The 25,384-nt window shown below is 40.4% G+C and overlaps 5 protein-coding genes across 5 annotated transcripts; 4 read left to right on the forward strand and 1 right to left on the reverse strand.

Annotated features, from left to right (window-relative positions):
- Positions 1-979: 979 nt before the first annotated feature.
- On the reverse strand, positions 980-4,510 carry LOC116161628 (glucose dehydrogenase [FAD, quinone]). Its single transcript, XM_031475047.1, has 6 exons — positions 4,417-4,510; positions 2,882-3,143; positions 2,689-2,834; positions 2,385-2,643; positions 2,073-2,336; positions 980-2,019 (listed from the first exon to the last, which is right to left on the reverse strand). The coding sequence occupies exons 2-6, from the start codon at positions 3,141-3,143 to the stop codon at positions 1,079-1,081; spliced, it is 1,872 nt and encodes a 623-aa protein (XP_031330907.1). The 5' UTR covers positions 4,417-4,510; the 3' UTR covers positions 980-1,078.
- A 2,717-nt stretch (positions 4,511-7,227) lies between these two features.
- LOC116162326 lies at positions 7,228-9,405 on the forward strand. Its single transcript, XM_031475931.1, has 5 exons — positions 7,228-7,356; positions 7,415-7,618; positions 7,672-8,323; positions 8,385-8,896; positions 8,950-9,405. The coding sequence occupies exons 1-5, from the start codon at positions 7,312-7,314 to the stop codon at positions 9,334-9,336; spliced, it is 1,800 nt and encodes a 599-aa protein (XP_031331791.1). The 5' UTR covers positions 7,228-7,311; the 3' UTR covers positions 9,337-9,405.
- A 1,782-nt stretch (positions 9,406-11,187) lies between these two features.
- LOC116161806 lies at positions 11,188-13,868 on the forward strand. The gene is made up of 6 exons (XM_031475274.1): positions 11,188-11,280; positions 11,336-11,536; positions 11,589-12,047; positions 12,106-12,310; positions 12,364-13,376; positions 13,440-13,868. Exons 1-6 carry the CDS (start codon positions 11,236-11,238, stop codon positions 13,809-13,811), a joined length of 2,295 nt encoding a protein of 764 aa, XP_031331134.1. The 5' UTR covers positions 11,188-11,235; the 3' UTR covers positions 13,812-13,868.
- A 3,183-nt stretch (positions 13,869-17,051) lies between these two features.
- On the forward strand, positions 17,052-18,818 carry LOC116161802. The gene is made up of 5 exons (XM_031475269.1): positions 17,052-17,140; positions 17,199-17,399; positions 17,452-17,910; positions 17,969-18,173; positions 18,227-18,818. The coding sequence occupies exons 1-5, from the start codon at positions 17,096-17,098 to the stop codon at positions 18,691-18,693; spliced, it is 1,377 nt and encodes a 458-aa protein (XP_031331129.1). The 5' UTR covers positions 17,052-17,095; the 3' UTR covers positions 18,694-18,818.
- A 3,469-nt stretch (positions 18,819-22,287) lies between these two features.
- Positions 22,288-24,966, forward strand: LOC116161081. Its single transcript, XM_031474289.1, has 6 exons — positions 22,288-22,391; positions 22,451-22,651; positions 22,704-23,162; positions 23,221-23,425; positions 23,479-24,491; positions 24,553-24,966. Exons 1-6 carry the CDS (start codon positions 22,347-22,349, stop codon positions 24,907-24,909), a joined length of 2,280 nt encoding a protein of 759 aa, XP_031330149.1. The 5' UTR covers positions 22,288-22,346; the 3' UTR covers positions 24,910-24,966.
- The last annotated feature ends 418 nt before the right edge of the window (positions 24,967-25,384 follow it).

Below are 25,384 nucleotides of genomic sequence, written 5' to 3' on the forward strand. Positions count from 1 at the left end.
TTTTTAATTCTCACTTTTGCCTTATTAATTACAGATAAGCTAAGAGAGGTCAGGTTGCTTTAGGGTATAACGTATCTACTTTGTTGCTAACTTATTGATAACCTAAATTGTACGTATATTGAAGACACATTTTTAAGCTTTTAGTAAAATTTGATGTGGCAAGTTTAAAATTTTGGAAGTACTCAATGAAGAATGCTCATAAAAACCCTTGAAAATTTAAGAAAAGGTGATAAATTACGCGTTACTTGTGGAATCAATTATTGATAATAATAACCATTAGGTACTTCTCGTCTCACTTATCACTGCAATCTCTCGATTTAGTTCTTTCCTTCCAGATGAATTATGGGGCGTACGAGATCAAAAAGGGAATGGTCACCTTGACTTATAATTTTTGGTTTGGTTCCTATACTTATAACATGTCGTATTTGAACATATCCCATAGGAGTGAAGGGTTTATTATTTCGTCGAATGTCCATAACGACTGTTCTCATAACGCCAAGCCATGTTAGAAACAATGGACGGCCGCTGATCCGGTTGAAAATTAACGTTGAGGAGTTAGGTATTGTTGCTTCGTCATTAGTGAATCTTGGAAGCATCCTATTTTCTCAATGAATGAGTGTAATATACAGTATTTCAGTGAATTGAAATACGAATCCCCTAAGGATGACCTGCGAAAAGCTCAAGCACACCGAACTCCTCACTGACTTGCTCGAACTCAAGATCCCTCTTCCTTTGTTACATTGAAGTTCGTGCCGTTGAATAGTGCAAATTGATCGAGAAACTCTATTGACTCCCATATATCTTCTCCCATGGCTTAAAATACTAAAGTATTTAAAATGCATTTTCACTCTTAATTCTTATTTAATGTTTTGATTAGCGATTTAATGTTTAATTCGTGCTATCTCTTTATCAATCTAACTCGTAAAGACGTAAACCTTTTGGAAACATCATCTGGACTATGGAAGGCGAATCACAAACACCACACAAAAAGTTTTTATTGTGGATCTACCTACCATCTACAATAAATAGGGCCCAATTTATTAAAAAAAAACTATAAAATGTAAGAGTAAATTTCCAACTACCAACTACCCCGCTGCCTGTCGATCCTTTGACGAGGAAATCCGGTATAAAAGAATCCGGCCTGCGGCGTTATCCATCTCGCCTTAATCATATCGCTTCCCTTTTCGGCGATCATAACCGTCGGGGCGTTCGTATTGCCAGAGGTAACTTGGGGCATAATACTGGCGTCAATCACTCTCAGACGGTCAACGCCGTGAACTTGAAGTTGATTGTTGACCACCGCCATTTTGTCATTAGAGGGTCCCATTTTACTGGTTCCGGCCTGGTGATTTTCGGGACCGGTCTGCCGTTTCGCCGCGCATTCCCAGTACTGGTCGGTCCCGAAGTTGCGGTTTTCGCATCCGGCCACGGGCGTCCTATCCAATTCAAGACCGTACCGTTTCAGGGCATTGGTCTCGGACAGTTTAATTGCAAATTTGATTCCCTCTATCATCACTTTAATGTCGTCAGGATGCGTATAATAGCGGGCGTAGATTAAAGGATGACTTAATGGGTTTTTATCTTTCAGTCTCAAAACCCCGCGACTTTTGGGATGTAAGATTGTGGGGACGATCTGGATGCTTCTCGTCGAGTTATCTAGACGTTCACCAACTTGACCGGTACGCGCACAGTTCGCTAGAAATCCTCCAAAAAAGAGTTGGATGTCGGGATGTTCGCCGCTTGCATCCGCGAATTTGGAGTTGATTAAACCCGTGACCTCCGACACACCGGTGCCACTCATCAAGCCATCTCTGAACAGAAGATATTCCATTGCAGTTGCCCAATTTAATGGTGCCGTGTTTGTGTCGTTGATGTTGAAGTTGACAAAGTAAGCTACGTGGTTGTGAAGATTCTCGCCCACTCCCGGTAGGTCATGGACCGTATTGATTCCTACATTTTGCAAATGTTCTTTTGGACCGACTCCAGACAGCAATAATAGTTGAGGTGAATTTATTGCACCTGAAATTTCCCAAATTATTCTAAGACAATTGGTCTCAAAGTCGATTGCTTACCTCCCGATACAATCACCTCCTTACTAACGTAGACCACTTGCTTCTTACCATTGTTAATAACTTCAACGCCATAAGCGGATTTGGTGGAAGAATTTATAAGAATACGAGTGACGGTAGAATTCATTAATATGTGTAAATTGCTTCGATTAACAAAAGGTCTTAGAAAGGCTCTAGCCGTACTTACTCTCGAACCGTTACGGTTGTTTGTTTGCGCGATTGAAAAACCAGCGTGATGATTGCCATTTAGATCTCGCGTAGGATAACCTAAAATCGCCATATTCACGAAAGTAATATTTACTCAAATTCACTCACCTAGTTCCTCTCCGGCCTTGAGAAAAGCACTTGAAAGGGGTGGATGGTAGGGAAACTGCGACACACTCAGTAACCCACCGGACGAGTGATACCCTTGATCCATCGTATCCATCTGTTTATTATCCTCACTCTTCAGAAAGTATGGGAGTACCTCGTTGTAGTTCCAACCCTTGTTCCCAAGATTTTCCCAGGTATCAAAGTCTTGATGGGATCCACGTATGTACATCATCCCATTAATTACGGACGTTCCTCCGATAACCTAAAATTCATAGTAGGTCCTGGTGAATAAAACACATCGATTTACCTTCCCCCTTGGCCAGTAGCATCTCTGCTCAGTTTCGGCGAGGCAGGCGTCCGTCTCCGGTTCAGTTTGATAGCCCCAGTCGATCTCAGATCCGATGAAATTTAAAAACATCGACGGTATCTGGGTACCGGTGGGCTCGTCCAAACCTAAAAAGACGCCCACTTTACAAAAGGAAATCTTTGCTGCCACCTACCGGCTTCAATCAGAAGAACGTTCCACTCCGGTATCTCGGACAGTCGACTTGCCACGACCGATCCGGCCGAACCCGAACCGACCACTATGAAGTCGTACTCGGGCAGTACGTGGATCTTTTTCGGACGACCGCACGGATCTTCCAAGTCGCACTGGGATCTCAGGAATACCTCAAGTAGACCCATGAATAGCATGAAGGGGGCACCGCCACAGGTGGACGCCAGCGTAGGGCCAGGTTGAGAAGCGGGACAATTACACGGCATCTAAAAATATTCAAACAATTCTTGGAAAGGTGTTGGTAGGTTTCGGAAACATCTAGAGACGACTCAAGTGCAAAAGTAATTTGAAGTACGTACCTAGTGCCTTTTGATATTCGATCATTATAAATAGTAATTAATTAGTAAATTGATAGATTTGATCACCATGAGAACCTTGCCAGAAGGTAATATCTACCTAGTGTAAAAAAACGCAAAAATGGCCGACACCAAGCAGCAACCCGCTATATAGAAGCAAAGTCAAAACAAAAAACGAATTTCGTTCTCTTCTAGTACTTTCAACAAGGCCGACCTTGCCTACAAGACTCTTAGCTGTTAATCAACTATTCCCTTATTTATACTCGATCACAGATCTTGAAGCATCTGAACAAGCTTCCGAAGTTCAAACATAATTCAGAGGGTATTCTTTAATGGCCACCGGTATCGCGCTAATTTTTCTCGAACCGAATTGCCGCAAGGGTGCCAAATTGAAAAAATGACCTCGCTAATATTAACCTTCAAGGATAATTAAGCCAAGACTTTCTTTAGCTTCATTTTTCTTAGTGAAACGATTCGAATGTTATGCTAATTGAATTAGCGTAACGTAAAGTAAAATCATTACAGTTATATGATTTAATTTCCATGTTGTAGCTTTCTTTCCGTTAGCCGCTACTGATGCAGTTTGTCCCTTTTTTACGGCAACGGGCAACGAGAAGCCGTACCAGTTGATCACTCGGTGTGGAGGATTGCGTATTTCTCGGTATTGTCTTTCCAAAATTGTATGCATGACACATTAGGTGTAAGAAGACAAAGTGTGAAGATACTTTCACTCTTCTTCTATGAGATTCGACACGCTTATTAAGCGCAGGAATAATTGGTGACAATAATTAGCAATTTGCACGCTGGTAGTTGATTAGCGACCTTCTGGTCCTTTGTACTGGTACCTAAGTAGGTACTTTTACTTTCAGCGCCCGAATATCCTCATCTGACCCACTTCGCGTTACCAAACTCCGGCTGACATTTGACTTTGAACGAAACCAAATAGCCTTTTTCGCACGTTATAAATTTAACAAAGCACTTTCATTGACAGAATTTCTCAATTAACGGCGATGTGCAATTGTGCACGAAAGATGAGAACAATCGCTTACGTAAGCGCTTCAAGTAAAACTGGAACAAGCTGAAGATGCACGACACGATCGAAAATGGTACGTACGCGAAACTGCATCAATTATTGGTCCCCATAAGTTGAGTAATTGCAAAACTTAATCCCGGAAAACCTTACCTTTTCTCTCAAATTTGGATTCACGATAAGTTTCACTCTTTTTCAAACCCTCAAACCGCACAAGATATTTCAACCATAGCCGTGCGATACCAACAGATGGAACGGTTTACGGGTACTGAATCTGCAATTTCGCGGTTCGCGTATTATAAGAGAAAGACGTAAAGGTTCTGCATCCGTTTATCTCTAATGAATATTTAAATACTTACTCCGCAATGAGCTGCCAGAACGTCCTTAGCATTAATTTATCAACAATAGGCAATTGACCGAAAATAATGCGTGAGGTCATGCAAAGAATGGAATTTTAGGAAGTTTGCGCGAATCTAAGCGGAAATGATTTCATTTTCACAAACCTGAAAATCTATACAAGCGAAGTACCGGCCGAATTGAACGTGGAGATGGTCATCCCACTCTACACAGACTCAAAGTATTCAATGCTCAAAGTGGCATTAGCGCTGCACATTCTGATACAGTAACCAAAATGGACAGTTTTAATATTGTTTACTGTTACAACTTTTCCGGAGGAACTTAACGATTAATGAATAGGTAGGTATGCACTTTCTTGAACTTCAACGAACCGTCTTAGGAAAGTCTTTAATAGCATAGGTTAAGTACGTACCATTTTATTTTAGATTTCCTCTAGTGCAATACGTGAGCACTTGATCTTTGGAGTGCCCCACAATTTCTTTGACCTCCATAAAATGAATTTTGTTAATTAGAAAGCTCATGGGATAGAAAATAAGGTTTGCGTCCTTCAGTGCATTTTGCTCGCTCATTAATTAACAACTATACCTACTTATACTTTCTAATAGACGTTAGATTTATTTAAATCGATCACATCAGTATGTACAACAAACGGTAGTTTTAGTAAATACTCGATTGCAGATTCTTGGCATGAGTCTTTCGATGCTGTAATTCAACCATAGAAATGGGAACTCTTCTGTTGGGAAGTTCGATGCTGATGATTTCCTTATTTTCGACGCACTTTTCGAAACGCTCGAATGTTTGAATGCCCCACGCACTTTCAGACTTGAGTGTTGTCTTCGTAGGGTTCGTTGTGGCTAAAGAATAAGAGGCACATGGTAACCAACGCATTCCAATAAATAAGTTTACTTGCATGGAAAGGCTATCAAAAAGAAGACCGTAAACTATTCACTTAGGTACCTATGTTGGTCTGAAAGGATGAAGTGCCAGTTTTGGTTCCCCATTTACACTACAAAGACGGCCATCATTTACTTCATCATTGCCAGACACTTATCGCTTTTCTCGCATAACAAACAGATAAATAAAAAATCTGTGCAATCAACGTCTGGCAGAGACAGCTTTTTATAGAGAACGTTAATTAAACTGCATTTTCGCATACCTACCTCCACGGCGAAGGAGTAAAGGACTGAAAACTTTTTCCACAATAATAATAATAGTAACAATGATGATCGGTAGCTTTTAATTTCGTTCACATAATGAGAATATTGACCTGTTTATCTATTAACTCACTGTTCATTATCATTTTTTCACAACTTATTTTTATTATTTTTTGTTTTTCTTATAGTAATTACATAACCAACTTACCGCCTGGAATATTCCATTTTGACAAACAAATTTTATTCTAAATTACCAAATGTTCAGCTGGTGTTGCCCAATAAGAAAATAGGACGCTTCCAAGATTCACTAGTAGTTCCATGCTGAGCAAAATTACTATCTAGGTAACAATGACCTAAACTACTAACTTTTCATCGGGTTCGACTGGAGAAGTCGATGGCGTAATATTGATCCTTCTACTCCTATGGGATATGTTCAACTGATGCCACATGTTATACAGGGGCGCTATTAAAGGTGGAACGGAAAGTCTTATGCTCAAACCACTTGAGGTAGGTATAGCATTGTATGTTTATATACAGTAGATATAGCCACGAAAATTAAAACGCTTGCATTTGGAATAATTTCACATTTTTTTCTTATACAGAGTTTTTGAGTACGGCAGCCATTTTGAATTTTTGAAATGGAAATATAGGCCATGTGATACGTCATTAGAAAGCTTATTTTTTTCTCTCTTTTTACCAACTTAAAGATGTACTTATGTTGTTAAATTTGAAAACTTTGCCGTAAGTTTGGCTGGCACTTTAAATTTAGACACCTGTAAATTAACACAACGTCAAAAATTAAGAAAGAAACAATGAGCAGGTGTTCAATAAGTGACAAAAACACAATACGTAGTTTGTTTTCATACAACTATTGCATTACGTGAGAAATAATTCTTAATTTTCTGAAAATCGACAGTTTTTTCTCCGTTATTTTCTAATTTAACAACATTCATGATTGGGGAGTAAGAAAGAGAAAAAAATTCAAAAGGAGGTCGCACTCAAACACCCTGTATATAAAAAAGTTCTTTTTAGCCTCAAAACATGTAAAGAATTTAAAAAAGCAGCGTTTTAATTTTCATGTCTATATCTCAAACGGTTTGAGCGTGAGCGAGCTTCCGTTCCATCTTTAATAACAGCCCCTTGCAGGTGTCGAAACATTATAAACCAAGGTGAACTATTCCTTTTTGATCTCGTACGCGCCATAACAATTCATTTGAGAGGAAAGAAACCTTTTCTTAAATTTTCAGGGGTTTTTATGAGCTCTCTTCCAAATTTTATACCTGCCAAATCAAATTTTACTACAGCTTAAAAATTTAATATACGTACAATTACGTTCTCAATAAGTTAGCAACAAAGTAGATACATTATACCAAAAAGTAACCTGACCTCTCTTAGTTTATCTGTAATTAATAAGGCAAAAGTGAGAATTAAAAATTGATAAATATGGTGAAGGTTACGAGGTCAAAAACTTGGTCTGTATAAAAAGCATCGAAAACCCTTCATCCTCACTCCACTTGTCTTCGACAGAGTATTGAAGATGGCAAAGTTAGCAGTGTTTTTCTTCGCAGCTTTGGCTTTCCAAGTAAGTGAACCGATATTTTTGTACCTAACACGGCTAATCTACTTTTTTTCAAATTTAGGCCGCATTCGCAACTCTTCCCGAGTTCTACGGTGAGGGAAAACTCGTCAACTATTTGGACGAAATCCGCACCGAAGTTAGAGATTTAACCCTCGTCCTCGAAAAGGACTTCCCCAACCACGAATATGCTATCAAGACTGTCACCTGGCAATCCCGCAAATTCGTTGAAGTTGTTGAAGTGATCCTCAACAAACTCCGCGAAGAGGTGAGTTAATTGTTAGCAATTGTCTTCAGTGAAGACATGCAGTTACCTTGCAGACTTTCACCATCCGCGAAGATGTCTTCCAGCACGTCATCTACGTCTTGGAACAAGTACGTGACTCTCTCAGAGAAATCACCCACTTCCACGACATCACCAAGGTTCACGAACTTAAGATCAACTTCGTCCGCTGCATCAACGTAGTATACGAACACATCGAAAAGTTGGTCCACCTTACCTACACTTCCTACCCCGAATTCCGTTACACCTTGAAGTACGTCCTCGTCGACTTCATCAACGTTCTCCACGGAATCCGCTCCCACTTCTTGCACATCAACCGCGACTTTGAAGTCGTAGAAACCCCACGTGTTTTGATCAAGGAAATCCACGAATACACCCGTGAATTCACCGAAATCCTTAAGGAATTCACCCACCCAGCCCAAATCAAGGTTGCTCTCCGTGAATACCTCATGTACGTCAACGAAATCGTCCGCAAATTGCAAGAAAAGACCATCTTGGGACACAAGGAACTCGATCTCGTCTTGAACCACCTCACCAACAAACTCCGCGAAATCGTCTTCCCCCTTATGGAAATCATGACCGAAAACACTGTTGACATGAAAGTCTTCAGAACCAAGATCGTCACCCACTTGTACGAAATTGTCTCCATCTTCGAACAATTGGTACAGCTCTGCGAAGACAAAGTTTTGCGTAAGTACTCTCTTTCGAATTAGGGCCGAGCGCAGTTGGTAAAATGTGTTTTTTTGTTCAGCCGTAGAAATCAGAACTCTCGTCACCAGAATCGTCTACAACTACTTCCACGCCATCAAGAACGCCATCCACGAAACCAGATTCGGTTACAAAATCGGTTTCTACACCCCCAAGTACTACAACAACGAATACTATGGCAAGCACGGATACGGACTCTACGAAAAGGAATTCCATAACCGTTTCTACACCCCATACAACTATGAAAACAAATATTACGGAAACATCGAAGAGAACTTGTACACCCCATACAAATACGAATCTCTTTTCCCAATCCGCAAATTCGAAGTAGAACCTTTCTACGGCAAGACTTTGGAATCCAACAAGTACTTCGGTGGAATGAGATACGAATCCCCCAAGGATTTAGTATTGACCGTCCAAATGCTCGTCAAGCGCATCTTCGAACGTTTCGAACGCAACACCTGGGAAGTTACCGATGTCAAGACCGTCCTCTTCCACAACATCCGTGAATTCATCACCGTCCTTGACTACATCTTGGAGAAATTCGAGACCAAAGTAAGTGAAATTCCCAGCCACCGTTGATCATCTCTACTCTAACGTTCTTTCAGATGACCTTCGGAAACACCCTCTACACCGAGAAGTACGTCGAAGAATTCATCTACAGAATCAAGGAAATCAGAAGAGAACTCAGAGAAATCATCAGCACCGAACTCCTCACCAACTTGCCCGAACTCAAGATCCGCTTCCTTCGCTGCATTGAAGTTCTTGCCGCTGAATGGTGCAAATTGATCGAGAAATACGAAGTTCAAGACATGGAACGTTTCTTGATCAAGAACATCTTCAACAGATTCATCACCTTCTTGAACAAAATCGCCTACGAACGCACCTACAACTCCTTCAACTACCCACTCAAGGATGTCACCGGATACTACTCCAAGTACTACAAGGACAACACCTTCGTCCCCTACATCTTCACCCACCAGTTGAGATACTAGAGCAGTACAACGGATGCGTTATGTGAATTGTTTGTTGCAGTTCTAATTAAAGTTTTTGATTTTCAAAGCCTGTTTATTAGCTTTCCTTTTTGGAGATCGAATATCTGGGATTAGACCAGGAAACGAAGGTTTTGACCTAGGATTTTTTTTCGAAATGAATCGATTAACTTCAAATTTTGACAGTATAGGTATACGCATAGATCCGTCTGAATTTGGGCGATGACCTGTTTAGGGCATCGGTCGATTGTGATTTATTTGCATAAGGGTCAAATCGCATGGCTTCAGTGGCTAATTCACATACCCTCGCTAAGCAGTTAGGTGTCCTCTAACCGATAAATTTCTAGGCGGAGCTGAGGAGATGGTGCCATCCACAATCGATAATACGTTGAATGGGAAATCACGAGTAAGAAACTCTCCATTGCTCATTCCATTATTTCCATCGTTCGTCCACTATCGTTTCTTTCCCCAGCCCTGATAAGCATTGCTTATCTCATACACTGAACATTCGGGTCAAAAAATTTGATAAATTTACTAACTTACTTGGGGTACAGTGCGACATACTACCAAACTGCGCAACTACAAACGTCTTCCCTTTTCCTGCCCCTGAAACCGACGCACGAGAAAATATTTTGCCAATAGAGTTCGACATGCAGATGTATTTAGCTACTCTATTCGAATTTCATACTTGAAATTGTTTTGGTGGATCACACGCTCTATTTGAAAACTGGGGAAATCATCGCTTCCAACACTGCTTTGAGTAACATTGAAATGATTCTCCGAGATGTTCATATGCTCATGTCTTTTTTGTGGCGCATAGGGCACACATTGGCGGGGGGGGGGGTCTGAAGGAACTTTTGTGTTGCGATTTTGCCCCAAATTCAGCAGAAAAAATGCTAAGCCGTCAACAGGCATCTACTTGTTTAAACCACGTTAACACAGATCATTCTGGAAGGTACCGGCAAGGCAAGTGGGCTCTGTGGGTGCAGCATTTCAGCATGGTTACGTTGATGAAAATTTTCATTACGGTAAGTACAATGTTGGAGTGAATGGCGAGGTCACCTTTTATGTACCCAAAAATGATTCCCTATTTTCACGCCAGTGGACACATTCACTATGGAATATGTACAGGACAGGCTTTCCCTATGTAAACGTTACACAGGGAAGCACAAACTTTTAGAGTAGTGGATAGGAGTGTGGACACGAATATGAGTGCCAAACGATGGACGGGTGTGGTCTGACATGGGCATTAAATAGACCATAAATGTATCAACAGGGATAGCCAGGATAGAAAGAAGCTTTCAGTGAATCCATTCTCTCCATCCACGCCTTTTCAGTGTGCCATATACCTATGGAAAAGCTTTCATCCTCAGAGAATCCTTTGAGAATGTTGTCCTTAAAATTCGAAAGTGCCACTGGACGGGTTTAAGGAGGTTTAATATTACCTATATACTCATAAGAAATAAGTGCAGAATAGCATTACATGTATAGACACATAATACACCCAATTTGCAACGCCCTTTGCTTAGATTTGAGACCTATGAAAATTGCAAAACATGTAGATTGTAGAAGGGGCTGGTAATGTAGCTGCGATATGCTAAAAATATGATTTTCATTGAAAAACAAATTATATAACGCAAAAATTATCAAAGAACGACTTACTACCAATTACTGGTGTTACCATGATAACTTAGCGGATAACTTGCATCAGAATGGTACGATAGGGAAAATTGTTAAACAAAAAATCTTATTCATTTGGAAATTTGGTGACATAACAGAATCTGCGATGTAGTTTATCAGCGTGCAGAATGATAGCTAGGTCAAAAAGGTGACACGAATGTTGGTATAAAAGAGTGTGGCGCAGGAGAAGTCTTTACACTGATTACAGTCAGTTGACCGAAAATGGCTAAGTTTGTCGTGTTATTCGTCGCAGCTTTGGCTTTCCAAGTAAGTTTAAGTTTTATTTTTAATTTAATCGATTTTAACGAGACTTTCTCAACAGGCCACTTTTGCTTTCCCCAAATACTTTGAGGAAGGAAAACTCGTCAACTACTTGGACGAAATCCAAACCGAAGTTAAGGATTTGACTCTTTTCCTCCGCAACGATTTCCCCGAAAGCCATTTCGCCGTCAAGACCATCACCTGGCAATTCCGTCAACTTGCTGTTGTTGTTGATGAAATCATCAACAAGCTCCACGAAGAAGTAAAAACAGTTACATAAACTTTTGATTTTTTGCTAACTACAGTGCTTTCAGGTCTTCATTCATGAAGTTGAAGGTCACCATGTCTTCAAACAAGTCACCTTCATGCTTAGAGAAATCCACTCTTCCCTCAAGAAGATGACTCTTTTCACCGAAATGTCCGACCTTCACGAGGTCAAGAAAGACTTCATCCTCTGTCTCGAAACCGTTTACGAAAACATCGAGAAATTGGTCCGTCTTACTTACACCACCTACCCCGAATTCCGTTTCACCCTCAAGTATCTTCTCGTCGACTTCATGACCACCCTTCACCACATCCGTTCCCACTTCGAACATTTGATGAAGACCGTCGAAGTTGAATTCACCCCAAAACACTTGATCACCATGATCCACGAATACACTCGTGAATGTACCGAAATGATCAAGGAATTCAACCACCCCATGCAAATGAAAGTCGCCCTCCGTGGATATTTGAGATACGTTCGTGAAATCGTCTACCTTTTGGAAAAAGAAGTGAGTTATTTAAATTTCGGGATTTACAACCGTATACTTATTGGGTTTTAATTTTTAGACCATCGTCGGAGAGAAGGAATTCGATCTCCTTATGCACACCCTCACCAACAAACTTCGTGAAATCGTCTTCCCACTCATGGAACTCACCATGACCGAAGAAATGATCGACATGAAAGTATTCAGAACCAAGTTCGTCACCTACCTTTTCGACATCGTTGGAACTTTCGAACAAATGATCCAATACTGCGAAACCAAGCATATCCGTAAGTGTTACGGTCAAAGTATTATGGCCACAAGCTTATGGTTTTAATTTCAGCCGTCGAAATCAAGTACTTCATCGAAAAAATGATGTACAACTACTTGTACGCCGTCAAGAACGTCTGCTACGAAATCAGATTCGGTTCCAAAATCGGTTTCTTCATGCCAGAATACTACACCATGAACTACTACGGCAAATACGGATACGGTCTCTACGAAACCATGTTCCGCAAGCACTTCTTGAATTACGACATGGGAATGTACACCCTTTTCCCAATGCACAAATACTTCATGGGCAAATACGAAAAAATGTACACCCCAATGTTCACCAAGATGCACGATTTCGATATGGAATACTACAACAAATACGGAATGGAAATGTTCTCCCGCAAATACGGAATGAACAAATACTTCAAGGAAATGCCCTTCGAATTCGAAAGCAAGACCCCCAAGGAATTAGTTATGCACATGGAGATGCTCGTCAAGCGCGTCGTCGAACAATTCGAATACAGAACCATGAACGTTAACGACGAATCCACCCTTTACTACATTCGCGAATTCCTCACCTGCCTCGACCTCATCTACAACAGACTCGAATCCGTCACCTACACCGACATGATGGTCAGAGAATTCCTCATGAACCTTAAGGAAATGAAAATGGAACTCGAAAAGATGATCTCCATGCGCATGTTCCACAACGTTCACGAAATCAGAATGTACTTCGTCCGCTCTATCAAGATGGTCGCCACCGAATTGTACAGAATCGTCATGGTTGAGAAATTCGAAACCAAACACTTCGACCACGAAATGCTCAGACACATCCTCGCCGTATACATGAACTTCCTTACCAAATTCCACACCAAATACTCCGTATATGGTAGCGAATACATGATGCCCACCACCTTCGGCCTTAACACCCACAAGGAAATGATCGTGCGTATGCACACCCTCACCGAAAAGATCATGGAATCCTTCAAATATGACACCGTTGAAATGAAACATATGACCGTCCTCTACATCCGCAACTTCATCGAAATCATCGATTACGTCATCGAAAAAATGCACATCACCGTAAGTTACTTACCCGCCCTCATTGTAAAGTGCCCAATTTAAATCTCTCTCATTTTATTACAGATGATGGGCAAACTCGTCCGCGACGAAACCGTCATGCGCGATATCTTCATGCATCTTAAGCAAATGAGAACTGAATTCGAACACCTCCTTACTTTCGATACCATGGACATGCACAAGATGACCATCCGTTTCGAAGAATGCTTGAGAATGTTCACCATGCAAATGGAAAAGTTGACCATGTTCGAAGTTGAATACCCAATCTTAGTCAAAGAGATCTGCATGCGTTACGTCATGACCCTCGAAAACTTCTACCACAAAATCTCCATGCGAGGAATGGAAGTCTTCCCCACCAAGAACTTCAGAACCATGTACCACGATGTTGACATGAAGAGAATGATGCCATTCCACTTCAACCAGGAATTGAAGTACTAAATAACCAAAAGATACACTGTAACACCTGAAATTCAATAAATTTCTGTTTTGTCATCAGTCTGAGTTTTCTATACGCAAATTTCGTTGTGACAATATCTGAGTGACCTACCCTTACCTCTTCTCTTCTACAAGTAATTGCTTTTTGTAGGATAATTATGTCTGTAAAGTATAGAAGGAGGGAAGGAGACTGTTTTATATTTAACGTGGTCATTACAACCACTACAAAATTTTATTTACTGTCTTGTGTAACAAACATTTTCAAGTGACAGAACGCGCTTCGCCTCAGAAAACTGGCTAGAGCTATCGTCCGATGAACACTGCCTCATTCGGCATTGTAGTCAATACTAGGATTCTCTTCTATTTCTGTGATAGAACTTTTCCAAAAGTATGTAACTAGGTACATTTGTTTCCCCAGAATGGATTCGAATCCAGAATATTTTCGAAAATGCCCTTTTATGAAAAAGTATTCCTTGATTTATCAAGTCACGTCCAAAAATTCGCCGTTAAGGTGGCGTTTACATTGAAAAATTGGAAATTTGTTTTCACAATAACTGCCAAACTGGGTCCAAAAAGTTTAAACCCTTAACAACCATCGCTCGTTAACAGAAGTTAATTTTATTTACTTCGAAACAAAGTTATTGAGGAAATCGCAAGGCCCACCTTTGCACTTTTTGTAAACACCATCTGCAGGTTGCTTCGCCTTGCCAAATGCATTCACGAGAACTCTCACCAAGCAGGGCCGGACTGGGTGGGTAAGGGCCCCGGGCGCTCCATGACCAAAAGGCCCCCCAAACTCATGGACTCCCCCCCCCCCTCCCGAAAAAGAAGACAAGGGATTTGCAGATTTTTTTAATTGTATTTCAAACAACTTGCCGAACAGTATTGCCACACGTACGCCACACGTTTGGATTGAGCGAGGAGGGGGGAGCGCTGCCGCAGCAAGCGAGCGAGCCAAGTTGACTCGCTACTCCACATCGCGGAGCCTCGGGTAGCTGGGTTAGCGCTTAGGGGGGCCCCGCGGCGGAGGCTCCGTTTCGCGGTTTCACGAGGGCCTCGTCCAGGGTCCCCGATGGCGCGGGGCCCCGGCCGCTCGGGCGGCCTAGCGGCCTGGGCCAGTCCGGCCCTGTCACCAAGAGTATTTATATTGATCACTCTAAAATGGAATGTATTTTTTCCGGATTTTATAGAGACAAGTAAAGTTGAAATTACTGAGGTTTTAAGTGTTAGAGCAGTTTAGGCACTACATGCCATCGACATTCTTCGGGACGTGAAAGAATTAGAGGGTGGAATTTTCTAATAAATTATCTTTGATGGAATTGAAAAAATCATTGCACGATCGTCACGTGCGCATGATTTGAATTGAATCCGAAAATGCCTGTTGCCAAAGCGACGTATTGACCGTGGAAGTGACGTATTTAAAATGGCGGTTAATTTGGCAATTTTTTAAATTGGGCATTATTATAACCCCCCGGTGACATAGAAACGTGACGCATATATCTAAAGGTACACGTTTTCAAGCATTGGATAATCCAAGAATACACTCTACTTTTCAAATACTCGAACAATTGCAAGAGTTACCACTTGTTTCTTATTTGGCAAAGAAGAAACCGAACTTTAAAAGCCAGTAGATGAATCCTGAGACGATGATTCCAATCCTATTAACTACGAGGAAATACCAAAAGCAGTGCTGGATTCGCGAGGGTGGAGAACATGGCTTTTATCATTTTTAGAGCAAATAAAGTAAAACAAACAACGGCTGGACTTAATTTAAGAGGAAAAAATCAACTTTGATCCTGATTCCTTACCATATATACAGTGTATACCACGGGAAACGGATTTCTCGCGAAGGATCCACGAGGCCTTGAAATTAGCGTTCAACAAACTACTCCAATCTCTTTTTACTATCTACCATACCCTCCTATGACTTTATAATAAGCAATTAGAGTTACTCAACCCGTGCAGTAACAGGAAACCTTTTTTTTTCACTTTTGATGCGAATATCAAAGTCCAATTACTTTAATTTCCGAGTCAAGTAGTGCCATTTTACTAACGAGTTTTGTATTAAATTTTATCCAAAATCGTATTTTAATATAAAATTTCTATTTTCATATAACTTTTACCCAAAATCGCCGTGAAACGTTCATTTTCATGCGCCTACTTTCTGTCAGTAAATTTTACCCAAAATCGTCATGAAACCTTCATTTTCATGCCTACTTTATGTCAGGAAAGTGTTAGTTTCCATGACGGAGGCAGACCAGTCTAGTTTTCCTGCCGCCTGTCACTTTACCGGCCGCACCTGTCACTTTACCGGACGCACTTGTCACTTTACCTGCCGCACCTGTCACATTGCTAAATGTTTATAATGACTCCTGTCATCATTGACAGATTGGCATTAATCAAAAGTTCTATATGAAAGTTGAAATTTTATACGATTTCGGGTAAAATTTAATACAAAACTCGTCAGTAAAATTGTACTACTTCCTCGCCAGTATAATGTGTCATGTTCCTGACTTTTATGTAAATTAAAATTAAATTAAACTATTGATTAATGTCAATCTGTCAGTGATGACAGCAGTAGTCATTAGACATTTAGTGAAAAGTGACAGGCGACAAGAAAAGTAGTCTGGTCTGCCTCTGTCAGTTTCCTGACTTACAACAGTCATGAAAATGAACGTTTCATGACGATTTTGGGTAAAATCCATTTTTCCATTACGTCTTATACGAATACTTAGTAGTTAAGGTATAGCATAAGTACCTATACACTACGCAATAAATAATGCTATGGTAGGTATATCGTTACCTTCATATTTACTTGTTACTAGAGTCAGTATACCTATGACAACGATAAAAATTTGAGGGGGTAAGACTGTAGAGGGACAAAAAACTATTACTTACATCGTATCACCCTGACAACAATTTGTTAAACTTTAGTCTGGTGAAATTTCTGATTTTTGATCTCGCAGAGATTACTTTTTTTTATCGTAAATTGGGTACACCACGAAGAGAAGTGTATAGTTCGTTGCAACCTAAATCTTGCAGGTAGTACAAAATAGGGATTGTTCTATTAGACAGCGATCAAAGACAAGCCCTAAGATGATTTGTTTCAGAATACTAAAGAAGCCAGCCACTTGCAAAAGGTTAATTAAAATGATACTCCTTGCGTTTATCTGGGTGCGAAAGTGATAGCGATGGTCGAAAGGTTAAACGTGATAAGTCGACATTCAGTATAAAATCGGCCGAGTGAGCTGTGATAGTTACATTTGGTTCAAGCAAGTTGACCGAAAATGACAAAGTTTGCAGTGTTCTTCGTGGCAGCTTTGGCTTTCCAAGTAAGTATTCAGCGAACTTATAATTGATAATTTTTCCTGACCGACCTTTTGTTAATAGGCCACCTTTGCTTTCCCCAAATACTTTGAGGAAGGAAAACTCGTAAACTACTTGGACGAAATCCAAACCGAAGTTAAGGATTTGACTCTTTTCCTCCGCAACGATTTCCCAGAAAACCATTTCGCCGTCAAGACCATCACCTGGCAATTCCGTCAACTTGCTGTTGTTGTTGATGAAATCATCAACAAGCTCCACGAAGAAGTGAGTAATGAGTAAGCCTAGTAAAAGACTATCGTAACCAATTTCCTTTTAGATCTTCATCCACGAAGTTGAAGGTCACCATGTCTTCAAACAAGTCACCTTCATGCTTAGAGAAATCCATTCTTCCCTCAAGAAGATGACTCTTTTCACCGAAATGTCCGACCTTCACGAGGTCAAGAAAGACTTCATCCTCTGTCTCGAAACCGTTTACGAAAACATCGAGAAATTGGTCCGTCTTACTTACACCACCTACCCCGAATTCCGTTTCACCCTCAAGTATCTTCTCGTCGACTTCATGACCACCCTTCACCACATCCGTTCCCACTTCGAACATTTGATGAAGACCGTCGAAGTTGAATTCACCCCAAAACACTTGATCACCATGATCCACGAATACACTCGTGAATGTACCGAAATGATCAAGGAATTCAACCACCCCATGCAAATGAAAGTCGCTCTCCGTGGATATTTGAGATACGTTCGTGAAATCGTCTACCTTTTGGAAAAAGAAGTAAGTTATTTAAATTTCGGGATTTACAACCGTATACTTATTGGGTTTTAATTTTTAGACCATCGTCGGAGAGAAGGAATTCGATCTCCTTATGCACACCCTCACCAACAAACTTCGTGAAATCGTCTTCCCACTCATGGAACTCACCATGACCGAAGAAATGATCGACATGAAAGTATTCAGAACCAAGTTCGTCACCTACCTTTTCGACATCGTTGGAACTTTCGAACAAATGATCCAATACTGCGAAACCAAGCATATCCGTAAGTGTTACGGTGATAGTACGATGGTCACAAGCTTATGGTTTTAATTTCAGCCGTCGAAATCAAGTACTTCATCGAAAAAATGATGTACAACTACTTGTACGCCGTCAAGAACGTCTGCTACGAAATGAGATTCGGTTCCAAAATCGGTTTCTACATGCCAGAATACTACACCATGAACTACTACGGCAAATACGGATACGGTCTCTACGAAACCATGTTCCGCAAGCACTTCTTGAACTACGATATGGGAATGCACCCTTTTCCCAATGCACAAATACTTCATGGGCAAATACGAAAAAATGTACACCCCAATGTTCACCAAGATGCACGATTTCGATATGGAATACTACAACAAATACGGAATGGAAATGTTCTCCCGCAAATACGGAATGAACAAATACTTCAAGGAAATGCCCTTCGAATTCGAAAGCAAGACCCCCAAGGAATTAGTTATGCACATGGAGATGCTCGTCAAGCGCGTCGTCGAACAATTCGAATACAGAACCATGAACGTTAACGACGAATCCACCCTTTACTACATTCGCGAATTCCTCACCTGCCTCGACCTCATCTACAACAGACTCGAATCCGTCACCTACACCGACATGATGGTCAGAGAATTCCTCATGAACCTTAAGGAAATGAAAATGGAACTCGAAAAGATGATCTCCATGCGCATGTTCCACAACGTTCACGAAATCAGAATGTACTTCGTCCGCTCTATCAAGATGGTCGCCACCGAATTGTACAGAATCGTCATGGTTGAGAAATTCGAAACCAAACACTTCGACCACGAAATGCTCAGACACATCCTCGCCGTATACATGAACTTCCTTACCAAATTCCACACCAAATACTCCGTATATGGTAGCGAATACATGATGCCCACCACCTTCGGCCTTAACACCCACAAGGAAATGATCGTGCGTATGCACACCCTCACCGAAAAGATCATGGAATCCTTCAAATATGACACCGTTGAAATGAAACATATGACCGTCCTCTACATCCGCAACTTCATCGAAATCATCGATTACGTCATCGAAAAAATGCACATCACCGTAAGTTACTTACCCGCCCTCATTGTTAAGTGCCCAATTTAAATCTCTCTCATTTTATTACAGATGATGGGCAAACTCGTCCGCGACGAAACCGTCATGCGCGATATCTTCATGCATCTTAAGCAAATGAGAACTGAATTCGAACACCTCCTTACTTTCGATGCCATGGACATGCACAAGATGACCATCCGTTTCGAAGAATGCTTGAGAATGTTCACCATGCAAATGGAAAAGTTGACCATGTTCGAAGTTGAATACCCAATCTTAGTCAAAGAGATCTGCATGCGTTACGTCATGATCCTCGAAAACTTCTACCACAAAATCTCCATGAGAGGAATGGAAGTCTTCCCCACCAAGAACTTCAGAACCATGTACCACGACGTTGACATGAAGAGAATGATGCCATTCCACTTCAACCAGGAAATGAAGTACTAAATAATCAAAAGATACACTGTAACACCTGAAATTCAATAAATTTCTGTTTTGTCATCAGTCTGAATTTTCTATGCGCAAATCCCTGTATTATGATAAGGCAAATTTCGAGTGATCTATACCCTTACTTCTTCTCTTCCACGAATAATTGCTTTTTATAGGAAGTATGTCTTTAGTTATAGATGGAGGGAAGAAGTCTGTCTTACAATGAAAGTTGTTTTTACTTCAACCTAGTCTATAACTTTTGATTGAGAAGTCTGATCGAAAAAGTACGAATTGATTTGGATTCTACGCACCCAAATTAATAAGAAAAAGTGTTTTCCCGAGAAATTTTGGTGTAGTCGATTTTTGATAAAAAAGGAAGGTTATACACTGCCTTTTTTGAGCCCCGAAAAAAAAATTGTCTCAGATCGACCCGGAAAAAAAATTTCTTATAGAATGTGGCCTGTAGAATCCATAACTTCAAACAGTTCCAAGATTGGGCTACTAGTTCAAAAGTTACAGCCCTTTGAATTTTTTTTCGAAATTGGTTTCTTCAACTTTAATTACAACCAATAGAAAATAAGCGTATTAAGTCTAATGGATTTTTTGTCACAGTTAAATTGGGTACCTACTACCGTATGCTATCCAAACCGATCTGAGGTTTGACACTAACCATGGTCACCAATCTTGATGCTGATTTTAACGTCAAACACGATTAAATTGAACAAGGAATCAGAACAAAATTAATGGAAATAATATAGGAAGAATTTGATACGTTTTAACCTTAAATTCCCAAAAAAATCTTCGATTGTTTTATTAGAGTTTGTTACCTTAATACATTATTTATGACAATAGAGAGATATAACTGAAATTTAATTTACGAAAGGCGAATGCGTAAAATTAACTTCTCCAAAAGTATGCAACTAGGTACATTCGCTTCAAAAAAATTCGTTCCCGGAATAGTTTCAAATCCAAAATATTTTCGAAAGTACTGAAAACTTCCTTGATATATCAAAATTCACACCCAAAAAACTTCACCGTTAGAAAATCCAATGCAGGTTGTTTCGTCTTGCCAAATGCATTCATCAGAACTCGCTACGAGGGTTGAAATTTCTGAGAGTTTAAGGGTTGAACCAGTTTAGGCACTACATGCCATCGAAATTGTACACGGTGTAATAATTAGAGGGTGCAATTTTCCATATCTATGGTGGAATTGAAATAATTAATTAATATTTTATTACCACCCGCGCGTTACTAAGGAAGGCATTGGAGTAAAAAATTATCTTTTTTTGACGGAAATACACGTTCTGAAGCACCAGGAATCCGAATCAAACAAAATCTCGATGATGTCGTTATGTCTGTCTGTACTCTCATTTCCGGCTAAATGGCTGAACCGATTGGAACTAAATTTGGTTCACGCATTCCTACACATAAAAGGTGAGGGGCTGGTATCTGCACTAGCCGCAGCAAATTTGTTTACATGCAATGACTGGCTACTATATCAGCTACTTAAGACGATACAAATGTTGCCGAGAAAGCACTAGGTCTTGGCGGAAGGGAAGAGTTTTACCTTTTTTAGGCTGTGCTCATTTGGCAAAGGTTAAAAATATCTGATTATCAATGGACATTTCTTCTACTGATGCTTTATACATATCCAGCAAAAGTTCGGGAAAGTTTGTTGTTTAGTAATGGGCTATACAGTAGGGATGTAACGGAAGTGGTTACATCGGAATCGAATTCGGAAGCGGAGTTTTTAAATTTGGTTTATCGGAGCCGAAATCGGAATCGGAATCGAAAGTGCAAAATCAATCGGAAGTTCCGCTCTTTCGGAATCGGAACCGAAGCTCCGTTACATCCCTACTATACAGTACTGGATTGGCGTACTTTGAAGCCCGAATTTGCTTCGAAAATGTAGGCATTCTCGAGCGATATCAGAAAAAATTAATTTTTTAAATCTTAGTTTTATTATTGAGTTGGGTAAAAAGTTATCCTAATTGTCTAGAATGACCCACTTCTTTCTTACGACTGTAGCACGATACTAACAACAGTGTGTCACTTATTGGTCAATTAACTGAAGAATAAAGTGAAATACGCCTTTTAGACGACCTATGCAAAAAAATGTAAAAATACGTTTTCTGGGGGGCCCACTTTTTGACTACGAATACTAGTTAAGGCATGGCATAGTACCTACTTAATGCACAATAAATAATGCTATGGTAGGTTGTTACCATCATATTTACTTCTTATTAGAGGAGAACGATACAAATTTGAGGGGGTGAGAGGGACAAAAACTATTGCGTTCGTCGTATTACCCTGGCAACAATTTGCACACGCACTTGTTAATCTTAAGTCTGGTGAAATTTCTGATTACTGACCTCACAGAGATTACTTTTTTTTATCGTAAATTGGGCGCACCACGAAGAGAAGTGTATAGTTCGTTGCACCCTAATTTTTGCGAAGAATAGAAAATGGGAATTGCTCTATTAGATCGCTGCCGCCAAACCCTAAAATCATTTGTTTCAGAATAATAAAGAATCCAACCATCTGCAAAAGGTTAATTAACGATACTCCTTGCGTTTATCTGGGTGCGAAAGTGATAGCGATGGTCGAAAGGTTAAATGTGATAAGAAATTTAGTATAAAACCGCTCGACTGAGCTGTGATAGTTACATTTGGTTCAAGCAAGTTGACCGAAAATGGCAAAGTTTGCAGTGTTCTTCGTGGCAGCTTTGGCTTTCCAAGTAAGTAATCGACTGAACTTATAATTTATCATTTTTCCTGACTGAACTTTTGTTAACAGGCCACTTTCGCTTTCCCCAAATACTTTGAGGAAGGAAAACTCGTAAACTACTTGGACGAAATCCAAACCGAAGTTAAGGATTTGACTCTTTTCCTCCGCAACGATTTCCCAGAAAACCATTTCGCCGTCAAGACCGTCACCTGGCAATTCCGCCAACTTGCTGTTGTTGTTGATGAAATCATCAACAAGCTCCACGAAGAAGTGAGTAATGAGTAAGCCTAGTAAAAGGCTATCGTAACCAATCTCCTTTTAGATCTTCATCCACGAAGTTGAAGGTCACCATGTCTTCAAACAAGTCACCTTCATGCTTAGAGAAATCCACTCTTCCCTCAAGAAGATGACTCTTTTCACCGAAATGTCCGACCTTCACGAGGTCAAGAAAGACTTCATCCTCTGTCTCGAAACCGTTTACGAAAACATCGAGAAATTGGTCCGTCTTACTTACACCACCTACCCCGAATTCCGTTTCACCCTCAAGTATCTTCTCGTCGACTTCATGACCACCCTTCACCACATCCGTTCCCACTTCGAACATTTGATGAAGACCGTCGAAGTTGAATTCACCCCAAAACACTTGATCACCATGATCCACGAATACACTCGTGAATGTACCGAAATGATCAAGGAATTCAACCACCCCATGCAAATGAAAGTCGCCCTCCGTGGATATTTGAGATACGTTCGTGAAATCGTCTACCTTTTGGAAAAAGAAGTGAGTTATTTAAATTTCGGGATTTACAACCGTATACTTATTGGGTTTTAATTTTTAGACCATCGTCGGAGAGAAGGAATTCGATCTCCTTATGCACACCCTCACCAACAAACTTCGTGAAATCGTCTTCCCACTCATGGAACTCACCATGACCGAAGAAATGATCGACATGAAAGTATTCAGAACCAAGTTCGTCACCTACCTTTTCGACATCGTTGGAACTTTCGAACAAATGATCCAATACTGCGAAACCAAGCATATCCGTAAGTGTTACGGTCAAAGTATTATGGCCACAAGCTTATGGTTTTAATTTCAGCCGTCGAAATCAAGTACTTCATCGAAAAAATGATGTACAACTACTTGTACGCCGTCAAGAACGTCTGCTACGAAATGAGATTCGGTTCCAAAATCGGTTTCTTCATGCCAGAATACTACACCATGAACTACTACGGCAAATACGGATACGGTCTCTACGAAACCATGTTCCGCAAGCACTTCTTGAACTACGATATGGGAATGCACACCCTTTTCCCAATGCACAAATACTTCATGGGCAAATACGAAAAAATGTACACCCCAATGTTCACCAAGATGCACGATTTCGATATGGAATACTACAACAAATACGGAATGGAAATGTTCTCCCGCAAATACGGAATGAACAAATACTTCAAGGAAATGCCCTTCGAATTCGAAAGCAAGACCCCCAAGGAATTAGTTATGCACATGGAGATGCTCGTCAAGCGCGTCGTCGAAAACTTCGAATACAGAACCATGAACGTTAACGACGAATCCACCCTTTACTACATTCGCGAATTCCTCACCTGCCTCGACCTCATCTACAACAGACTCGAATCCGTCACCTACACCGACATGATGGTCAGAGAATTCCTCATGAACCTTAAGGAAATGAAAATGGAACTCGAAAAGATGATCTCCATGCGCATGTTCCACAACGTTCACGAAATCAGAATGTACTTCGTCCGCTCTATCAAGATGGTCGCCACCGAATTGTACAGAATCGTCATGGTTGAGAAATTCGAAACCAAACACTTCGACCACGAAATGCTCAGACACATCCTCGCCGTATACATGAACTTCCTTACCAAATTCCACACCAAATACTCCGTATACGGTCGCGAATACATGATGCCCACCACCTTCGGCCTTAACACCCACAAGGAAATGATCGTGCGTATGCACACCCTCACCGAAAAGATCATGGAATCCTTCAAATATGACACCGTTGAAATGAAACATATGACCGTCCTCTACATCTTCAACTTCATCGAAATCATCGATTACGTCATCGAAAAAATGCACATCACCGTAAGTTACTTACCCGCCCTCATTGTAAAGTGCCCAATTTAAATCTCTCATTTTATTACAGATGATGGACAAACTCGTCCGCGACGAAACCGTCATGCGCGATATCTTCATGCATCTTAAGCAAATGAGAACTGAATTCGAACACCTCCTTACTTTCGATGCCATGGACATGCACAAGATGACCATCCGTTTCGAAGAATGCTTGAGAATGTTCACCATGCAAATGGAAAAGTTGGCCATGTTCGAAGTTGAATACCCAATCTTAGTCAAAGAGATCTGCAAGCGTTACGTCATGACCCTCGAAAACTTCTACCACAAAATCTCCATGAGAGGAATGGAAGTCTTCCCCTCCAAGAACTTCAGAACCATGGAACGCGAAATGATGCCTTTCCGTTTCAATCGCTTCAATAAGTATTAATTCCGTTTGGGAACTGTGACATTTTGTAAAAATTAAACGATCCTAGAGCTTTTCATAGTTACACGTTTTATGTTGGAACCTCCTATTCCCATTGATTTTTTCCAAAATTTGAAGATGCATACAAATCAATAATGATTAATAATAATGAAGATAATAATAATGCATTTATTTTCACATCATGACAACTTCGAAACAAAGGCTGAGAGTATAATAAGGTGACCAAAGCAATTACCTAAGCTGTGTGGTGAAAATCACAGGGGATGTTGGTTCAGTCGTTGCAAATAAATGCAAGTTCTGATCTATACCACCAATTCCCTGAGGTTGTGTTTGCTAAACTTTATTTTTATTCCTTCCGTTTACTGACTTACATATACAGTATGTTCTACAAAAGGGACCCACGACTGTAGCGACTATAATTGTTTTTTTATTTCATAAAACAACATACAACGCAAACGCGACGCTTTCACTCTGAACA

Source organism: Photinus pyralis, unplaced genomic scaffold, assembly GCF_008802855.1.
Source record: "Photinus pyralis isolate 1611_PpyrPB1 unplaced genomic scaffold, Ppyr1.3 Ppyr1.4_LG10, whole genome shotgun sequence".
In the NCBI taxonomy this organism is placed as follows: Eukaryota; Metazoa; Arthropoda; class Insecta; order Coleoptera; family Lampyridae; genus Photinus; species Photinus pyralis.

Coding starts and splice junctions, on each gene's coding strand:
- LOC116161628 (XM_031475047.1), bottom strand. CDS start 3,143: ATGCCGTGTAATTGTCCCGCTTCTCAACCTGGCCCTACGCTGGCGTCC. Junction 2,337..2,384: donor CAAGGCCGGAGAGGAACTAG/GTGAGTGAATTT, acceptor TGGCGATTTTAG/GTTATCCTACGCGAGATCTA. Junction 2,020..2,072: donor GGAGGTGATTGTATCGGGAG/GTAAGCAATCGA, acceptor GGGAAATTTCAG/GTGCAATAAATTCACCTCAA.
- LOC116162326 (XM_031475931.1), top strand. CDS start 7,312: ATGGCAAAGTTAGCAGTGTTTTTCTTCGCAGCTTTGGCTTTCCAA. Junction 7,619..7,671: donor TCAACAAACTCCGCGAAGAG/GTGAGTTAATTG, acceptor GTTACCTTGCAG/ACTTTCACCATCCGCGAAGA. Junction 8,324..8,384: donor CTGCGAAGACAAAGTTTTGC/GTAAGTACTCTC, acceptor TTTTTTGTTCAG/CCGTAGAAATCAGAACTCTC.
- LOC116161806 (XM_031475274.1), top strand. CDS start 11,236: ATGGCTAAGTTTGTCGTGTTATTCGTCGCAGCTTTGGCTTTCCAA. Junction 11,281..11,335: donor TCGCAGCTTTGGCTTTCCAA/GTAAGTTTAAGT, acceptor CTTTCTCAACAG/GCCACTTTTGCTTTCCCCAA. Junction 13,377..13,439: donor TCGAAAAAATGCACATCACC/GTAAGTTACTTA, acceptor ATTTTATTACAG/ATGATGGGCAAACTCGTCCG.
- LOC116161802 (XM_031475269.1), top strand. CDS start 17,096: ATGACAAAGTTTGCAGTGTTCTTCGTGGCAGCTTTGGCTTTCCAA. Junction 17,400..17,451: donor TCAACAAGCTCCACGAAGAA/GTGAGTAATGAG, acceptor ATTTCCTTTTAG/ATCTTCATCCACGAAGTTGA. Junction 18,174..18,226: donor CTGCGAAACCAAGCATATCC/GTAAGTGTTACG, acceptor TTTTAATTTCAG/CCGTCGAAATCAAGTACTTC.
- LOC116161081 (XM_031474289.1), top strand. CDS start 22,347: ATGGCAAAGTTTGCAGTGTTCTTCGTGGCAGCTTTGGCTTTCCAA. Junction 22,652..22,703: donor TCAACAAGCTCCACGAAGAA/GTGAGTAATGAG, acceptor ATCTCCTTTTAG/ATCTTCATCCACGAAGTTGA. Junction 23,163..23,220: donor TCTACCTTTTGGAAAAAGAA/GTGAGTTATTTA, acceptor TTTAATTTTTAG/ACCATCGTCGGAGAGAAGGA.